This window comes from Elephantulus edwardii, unplaced genomic scaffold, assembly GCF_000299155.1.
Source record: "Elephantulus edwardii isolate Elephantulus edwardi_28Jun2011 unplaced genomic scaffold, EleEdw1.0 scaffold00113, whole genome shotgun sequence".
Lineage (NCBI taxonomy): Eukaryota > Metazoa > Chordata > Mammalia > Macroscelidea > Macroscelididae > Elephantulus > Elephantulus edwardii.
Genome location: NW_006399863.1, coordinates 9,439,379 through 9,447,988, shown reverse-complemented (window position 1 = coordinate 9,447,988; position 8,610 = coordinate 9,439,379). Strand labels below are relative to the sequence as shown.

Genomic DNA, 8,610 nt, shown 5'->3' with positions numbered 1-8,610 from the left:
GGGGAGGAGGGTAGAGAAAACAGTGCAACAATGAATGAATGAGAACCCAAAATCTCTGTAAATGTTCATTAAAACTAATAAAATGTAATAATAATTAAAAAAAAATCTTAATGGGAGGAGACTACCGTTGTTGTTATGTGCTTTCGAGTTAAGACTCTTAGTGACCCTATGCATGATAGGTCTGAACCCTGCTCTGTTCCCAGCCAATCTCTCTGACACACATATCCTTGGTACTACAGTTATTGTGTCAATCCATCTCCTCCAGGGTCTTCCTCTCCTGCACTGTCCCTCCACCTTTCCAAGCATGATATCCTTCTCCAAAGACTGGTACCTCCTGGCTACATGCCCAACTATGTGAGATGTGAGACTGAATCTCGAACTGCCATTGTTGTTATTTTGTGGTCGGAATCAACCCAGAGGTGACTCTGGCGGGTTTTCAGAAGCAGTTAATCGCACAGAAGGAGATTACCCATCCTTTTCCACCTCGGAGTAGCTAGTGGCCTCGAACTGCTTGCCTTTGGAATTGCAGCGAAGCTTGTTGTCACTAGGCCACCAGAGTCACGCAAATTATCTGCTGACCGGGCCACCCGATCTCTCTATAGAGCACTAGCACGTTACCTGAACATCATCAGTAAGTGCTCCATATAGGATAACTTTTATTTTTGTTTAAAAGAAAACTTAAGAGTTTTAAGACTGTTCTGATAATAAATAGCGTTCAGCTTTCAACAATAATGCATATAAAATTGGTTATTTTTGGAAGTCTGGTCACCAGTCACGTCCCTAAATCAAACGTAACGGATTGCGTAACGGCACTTTGGAACATGAGGGAGTATAAGGTTCCATCATTTCTGAGTTTTAGGAAAAGATGGCGGGGGCAGGGTAGGGGGCGAGGCCCTAACTGCGAGCCCCGCCGGCGCGGGGCAGGGCGCGGGGCGGGGCCAGGACTGGGTGGGCGCTACGTGAGCCGCCCCGCCCCCGGTCCAATGCGCCTGCGCCAATTTCCTTCACGCTCGATTTGGTCTCACAGAGCACGCGCGGCCCTGTATACTCTGATTGGTGAATCTGTGCGCCCCGCCGCGCTCTGATTGGTGGGGTCACCACCTCTCGCCGCTTCGCAACGGGTGTTCCCGGCGCGGCGGATCGCAGATGGCAGGTCGCTCTTGACCGAGCTGGGTCGTTAGTGTCAAAGCTAACTGACCCTCGTCGATTCACCTGGATGAGCTCCTAGACCTCGGCCAGTCATGTTCTTTAGGGCCCAGTTGAGGCAAATTCTGCAGAGGGTTCCTGGGAAGGAGCGACTTGGCATCTACAGGTTCCTTCCCTTCTTTTTTGTCCTTGGAGCCGCGATGGAGTGGATCATGATCAGGGTGCGCGTCGGACAGGAGACCTTCTGTAAGTGGGGGCGAGGCAGCCACGGGGGTTTTATTTCAGGAAGGCTTGGGGCAGCAGGAGGCCTGTGTGCCTGGGTAGACTTCTATTTCAGAAGGCTCGTTACATTCAACGCTCCTGAACCTTTTACCCTTGTCCCAATGCCGGGGAATGATTCCAACTGACTAGGACTCTGTTAGTGCGGAGTAACATAGTACTAAAGAGAATTGTCAAGGCTCTAATGTAGACTTTACGGAAGGGCGCTCTGGTGGCCTAGTGATAAGAATCAGCGCTGCAGTCCCGAAGGCACGTGGTTCAAATCCACTATCCGCTTTGCGGGAGAAGGATGGACAGTCTCTTCCCCAGCGATTTATCGCCTCTGAAAACCCCGGGGAGGGTCAGCTAAGGGTCGATTCCGTACACAATGACAACAACCTCCGTCTTTAGGGAAAGCCCCGTCATCCTCCCCGGAGCAGCTGGTGGAGTTGCCTTTCAGGCTTAGCCCCGGAGTTAATCAGTGCACCAGTAAAACCGGTGCAGTTTTATTTGCTTGGTCTTGGAAAAATGGACCGGGTTAAGCACATTGACGTTCACCTTTGAGACTTCTGAACTGAGAACTCGCGGAAACTCCTGCTAACTCCCGTCCCCTGTGGACTTCTCAGTGTAAACCGTGGAGGGAGCCGGCCTGCGTGGCATCGCTAACTGAACCTACCTACCTGTGCTAGCTACCACAGTCCTTACAGGGCAGGAGCCCTGGTGGGACAGCGATTCATGTATTTGGCTGCTTACCAGAAGGTAGCTAGGTGGTTGGAATCTCAAGAGAGAGATGAGGCAGTCTACTTCCTCGTCCTTAAAGATTTTGCAGTCTCGGAAATTCTGTGGGGAAATTTATTCTCCGTGCGGCTGAGTTGAGAAATGGACTCATTGGTAGTGGGTTTGGTGTACAGGGCAGACACCAGGACCTTGCACTGTGGAAGTACCCAGCACAGTGACAAGAATGGCATTGCTTCGCGGAGCACTTCTTTGAGAACACGCTCCCAACCCCTTAGGCGCTTTCCGATCTGCCAGGTCACGTTTTCATTCAGTTCTTGTATTTCATTAGTACTTCTGGTACTTTTTATTCTGTTCATTCATTATTTGATGTGCACCTGTGATAGGATATAAAAGTCCTTGGAGGCTAATAGAAAGGGGGGAGGCATGAAGTCACCAGAGGCACCCTGAATAAAAGCCAGTGACCCACTCTGAAAATTCAGCCACTGAGACCTTGTGGTGCACAGTTCTACTCTGACAGGGGGTCCTATGGGCTTGCATGATAACAGGATATGACGAACAAGGCAGAGGGTCCTCCACTGTGGAATTTTACTTCAGGTATTATGAAGACAGCAGGAAGTATGTTCATGCTGTGACAGGGAAGTAGAGGCCAGGCCTGGAGTCACAGGCGGGGGATCTTCATTGGTGGATGGTACAGAAGAGGCTTCTTGGAAGAGTTACCACGTTAGCAAGCCAGGAACTAAAGGGTTAGACAGATGGATTGACCAGAGAGAAGTGGTTGGAAAGACACCTGTTAAGACCCCAAAGGGAATGGGGATCTGTGGGTGTAAGCAAAGGGTTTTAAGCAGATTAATGTTTGGAGAAGGGCTTCTTGTGGAGGAGAGAAGGCTGACGGGAACATTTGGGTTCTGTAGTGTCCAGGATGGAGATGGTGATCTGTTCTAAGGTAGACTAGGGAGAAAGTGCTGAAGGGACTGGGTTTCAGTGGCCTCTGGAGGTAAGGGAAAGGTGGGACGTCTGGTGGGACAGTTGGAATAGGCATGGAATTTTTCTTGAAGTGAGGAACACTGACAGAACAGGCAGATCTGGGTTAAAGATTTGGATCTGTGGGACTTTCACAAGCAGATTTTCACAAAAGTCAAAGGAGTGTAGCATTTTTAGAACTATGAGCAACTGTCAGTCTTGCTAGAGAGCCTGAAGGTAACACATCCCAGGAAAGAGAAATCTTGATAGACCTGAAGAAAAAGATGGACAAGTTGGAAAGACTTGGTGCTCCAAGAGAGGCGGGCAGTAGGAGTTACTTCTTAGCAGTTAGCCAGAATTTTTCACTTCTGTGAGGTGTGTCTGGCCATTCCCAGATCATGATCATCAGGCATCACAGTGGATCCCGTTAGAAGAGCTAGGAAGCTCTGCTGTGTGCAGCCAGCTGGTTAAGGTCTGGAGAAGGAAGTTGGAGATTCATTGTGGCTGACGTGCTGTATGTCAAGAAGGTAGGATATGGTCAAGAAAGTAGAGGGATTTCTGCTGTCTCAGGAAGAGAGAACAAGGGTCTTGAGGGACATTTGGGTCAAGGACATAGGAGGAAGCTAGTGAGGTTCAAGGCCTCCCAGTAGTTGTAGCTATAGAGCAGAATGTTTGGATTTGTCACATGAGCACGCAAGTGGATGGCAGAAGTTGGGGAACTGGCAAAGAGGTCATTCCTGTAAGCGGTGTAGCTTGGGTGATGGGAGCAGAGTCAAAGAGCCTGAGCTAGGTGCCAGAGTCCTCTGGGCCTGAGGGAAGGGCAGAGCAGACTGCTGGCAGAGTTGGCATGCATCCTAACGAAGTTTTGTTACACGAGGGTGGAGAATCAATAATCTTGGAAAAGCAGCTACTCAGAGCAAGGAAACTGACATTCCTTCCTTCCCCCAACATTCCTAGAGGTGGATTATAAGTTGTGAAGCAAAGATCTTTACACTGCTGACAGGTATGTTTGAAACTGAGAGCTCATTCCATGGTCACAGGAATCTTACTCTTGAAGCTGTGACCTTTACCTGTTAATGTTCAGTGCTCCATTAATGCAGTTGTTACTGGTTTTGTTTGAAATTTAATATGGGTATTTTATGTAATATGAAATTTAAATGTGGATATTGAGATTTAGAAATTGGGTGACACACCTGGCTTATTGCTTAAAGTAACTCTTAAAACTTAAGAGATGGCACCTTTTGTTTCTTAAAAATTGAAGCAAAATTTCTGTCTGATACAGATGATGTCTACCGTAGAAAAGCCTCGGAAAGACAGTATCAGAGAAGGCTTGAAGAGACACCAGAGGGTGAGCTGCAGCGATGAAGCGAACACAAAACTCTGCTCTGGCTTTATCTCCTTTACATGGTACTTTCCAGAACTCTTCTTATACCAGCAGATTCACTTTATTCCAAGAACAGCCTTGACAAAGAATTTTTACTTGAATACAGTTGGACAATGCTTCAGAGAAAATGTTTCCTCTTAAAACAAACCCGTCTTTTGAACCCAATCTGTGAAGTATTTTATTAAAAAATTCAAGGCTCAAGTAGGATGTTTTTCAGTGCTTCCGGAATAATTTGTGAAGTCCTTTGTTTTTAGAAAACAAATGAGAACCTTATATGCAAGATACAGATTTAATCATGACATAAAGAACCTGTCCCATTCTGGCTACCAAGTTGTAAACATTTTGCTAGAGTGGTGGAAACTCCATCAGTACTCATAGCGAGCGCTCACAGCTCGCATCCCTGGTGTGCCTCTGCTGACTTGCGGGCTGGACCACAGGTATCAGGCTTCACGCTCCTCTGAATGCTGCTGCTGCTGACGCCGACCTGCCAAAGAAAAACACTTGCTGCTTTGATGAGAAAATGAACCTGCCCAGTGTGGAGCAACCAAGATCAGAATGAACCCAAAGTTTAAGCTCTTGGGAGAGATTTTGCCATTTGACCCAGAATAAGTTTGGGTCAAATTGTAGAAAAACACATGTTTTCATGCTTGGATAACGACATCCAACATCCCTTATCCATATCTAACAAGGAAATATTAAAGGAGACTCAGTTTCAAGCCTGTTTTTAATGCTCAGGAGTAAGCAGATGCCTACAGGCACAGGGCAGCCTAAAGCTCATGATCTGTTCACAAGTAATCTTCATAAAAATTTTTTTTGCGTCATCTTTGCCCCCATTGATTTCATTCATTCGAGTATGAATCCAGTTCAAAGCTATTTGGTGTGTAAATATGGAAAAAACGATTACTCAGTCTACCTACAACAAGTTCAGTCACTGCCAGCTGGAGGCTTGGGTGACAGCCAGGGGATACGAGCAGCATGGGGGCAGGTGTGGTTCATCAAGGTCTTCTGTGCAGCTCTGTCATTTAAAGAGTTTGGTGACCCTAACCTCATAGATCCTTTAATTGACTGCTGCATAAGGTACTGTGTTAGGAAGCATTTTTCTCAGTTGTGTGGTTTTATAGTTCCCTCTGATCCAGCTTTACAAAATATGTAATATATACACATTTTACAAGTAATAATAGACTATTAAAATCTATTCACTCTGTTTCCCAACAAGGCCATTCCCAGGATGCAGCCCCTTCTGTGGTCTGTTCCCAACGCCCCTCACTCTCCCTGCCTCAACCCAGAGGCCTGACGGCTGGGTTCATCATCTTGAGGATTTTCCTCAAGAGTCATGATTAATTGAAGGACAAAGCCCCCCTCTGAACTGACAGAACAATGTTTATGCTGAACTGAAGACACTTTAGGTCACATCAGTTTGGAAGCTGAAAGAAACGTGTCATCTCAAGGTTCAGTCCTTTTCAGTTTTGCCTCAATTCTCTTAGGTACAAATGGTTAAGCACTTGGTTTCTAACTGAAAGGTCAGCAGTTTGAACCTCTTGGACATTCTACTTTGAGGAAGAAAGATGTGGCAGTCCACTTCCATAGAAATCACAGCTTTGGAGGCCTGAGGGGACAGTTCTCTGTCCTAAAGACTCAGACTTTCATTCCTAATCAGCAACCTTCTATCAGATTTCTGAGTCTAAATCTTCACAGGAGGGCACTGCCCATCTTCTATAGAGTGGCTGGTGGATCTGAAGCGCTGGAGACGTCTAGCTAGCAGTTCAACAAGGTACGGACTATGCCAGCAGAACTCTGTCCTGTAAGGTCACTATGAATACGAGTAGATCTGACAACAGTAGGTTTTTGGTATTAGTACAGTTCTACTCACGAGACACTAGAATTCAATGATTTAAAGGAAAATAGCACTGGTCCTCCACACTGACTGGATAACAGCTCCACTGTTAGCAACAAAGCATAAAAAAGTTTAATAAATGATTAAAAATATAGCACTTAACAGAGCTTTGGTGGCTTACTGGGTAAGAAGTTACACTGCCAACAAAATATACAGCACTTATTTTAGAATGACAAATACATTTGGACAATGACAAAGTCATTTCTTTCATAGGAAAGCACTACTGAAACTTCAGTCTACAAACACATGAATTAAATTTGGGATTGGCACATTTATTTTCAATTCACAAGACATGAAATACTACAGCTCTTCCAGAAAAAGGATAGTGTATTAATTTGGTTACTTCTGAACATTTACTCAGCTGACCTAGCACGTTTCCAAACTAAAAAGGAACAAAGTAGTACTCAGCATTACTTGTTTGCACATAGCACCTGGCTGTGTTTCTGTACATTCAAAATATGCTCATGAGCACACATAAGAGCATAGCTCTAAACTTTAAGGGATCTACAAAGTGATATTTAAAGGGAAATGGTTTTACCCTCTTATTAGAAGTGTGGTGGTTTTAGGAGCTTCTAAGGTTAAACACTAGGCCACAAGCAATCTGGACTGGTTCTTGCCACTCTCCTAACAATCCTCAGTAGCCCATTTCAGTTTTAATGTCAGCCTATTTCTTTGGCTCCGATGAGGACATGTCAGGGAACCCCTGACCACCAGCTTGAGGGCTGCCACGAAGGCTGTAGTCTATGATCTGCTTCTGTGTTAATGCAGTCTGAGCCCAGAACCTCTGGCTGGGACCTACACCTCCTCTGGAGGAGCTCCCGCCTCCCCGCTTTGAAATGACAGTGGTGTGTCTGCTGGCTTGACAGGGCTTGCAGGAATCCAATCTGCTTGAAACTAACATCTGACACAAGCTTGAACAGAACAACTAAACCTGGTTAATCCAAATCACTTTGCAAACTCCATTTTTATTTGGATTAAAAAGCTTTAGGTAAACAAACATATGATACATACATAAGACTAATTATCACACAGACCCCTTTTTAATACAGAAAAGCAAATAAACCAAATTTTACTAAGGTCTGAAAATGCTTAAGCTGAAAAGTCATCAACACCAATTTGAAGATTATACAGAAATAAATGTCCCCCTTAAATTCGTCCTCACAGGAAGGGAAGGGTATTTAAAAAACAAAGGCCTTTTAAATAATTTGGCTGACAAATACACCATTTTAAACCTGACATAAACAAGATTTCTCCAAATTAACTTACATTTTGAAAACATTTAGGCTATCATACCTTCTAAGCCACATCACTAGAGATCCAAAAAAACTCATGAAAAAAAGATATATAGTTCACTTGTACTTCTTTAAGCTAAGGTTTATTAATTTTTTCTTTTTTTTTTTTAGGAGTTAGGGATGGAATTCTAGATGGACGATTTCAAACTATTTCCTAAATATTAAATGATATACTCCAAGTTAATATATATAAAAGACATGATTCTGAAATAAATACACACACACATATATATATCTATATATTTGTCTTCTTTTTCTAAACTTGATTAAGGCCTGCCTGGTGGCCCCTGCCCAGCTCTGCACTGCCTTGGGCCGCCTGGCTGGAGGTTTGACGCTTCCTGCACCTCTCAGGACCAGAGGGGAGCCCAAGGAGGAGTGCTCTGGCTTCTGATGCCCCACGTAGCCCAAAGTGAAGTTTTTAGAGGCTTCCCAAAGAAATCTCACCCAGACCTTAGAAAGGAGAGAAACTGAATGCATGAAATAAATAAATAACTTAACCAAAATGAAATTTCAGGTTCTTTGGTGTACTTCATAGATAGCTAGAAAGAAAAGAATCTGATTGTATTATAAAGTCCATGATAATTCACTGACTCAAATAACAAGGAGCTAAGGCTTTCTTCATCTGATTTAACAATGCTGTGGTGACATAATTGTAATACAATTCTCAAAAATATTGAAAAATACTTGATGCAAATTGAGATCCAGTGGTTGACTACAGGCAATTAAGTTATAAGGGCCTTCTATGTTTAAAGTATTTAGACATAAGAGATTTTTACCCAATCTACATTCTTGCCCTCATGATTTAGTAATGGCTAGTGATCCATATCAGATTAAAAGCAAAAAAAAAAGTATCTTCTCCAAGTCTCTCTCAAACAGCAGTGGAAATTCTACAAAAACCCCTGTTCCAATGCAGCAGGATTCAAAATACGGCCCCCAGT

At 44.2% G+C, this 8,610-nt stretch overlaps 1 protein-coding gene across 1 annotated transcript; it reads left to right on the top strand.

Annotated features, from left to right (window-relative positions):
* The first annotated feature begins 1,229 nt into the window (after window positions 1-1,229).
* On the top strand, window positions 1,230-5,045 carry SMIM4 (small integral membrane protein 4). Its single transcript, XM_006892294.1, has 3 exons — window positions 1,230-1,392; window positions 4,385-4,450; window positions 4,924-5,045. The coding sequence occupies exons 1-3, from the start codon at window positions 1,242-1,244 to the stop codon at window positions 5,043-5,045; spliced, it is 339 nt and encodes a 112-aa protein (XP_006892356.1). The 5' UTR covers window positions 1,230-1,241.
* The last annotated feature ends 3,565 nt before the right edge of the window (window positions 5,046-8,610 follow it).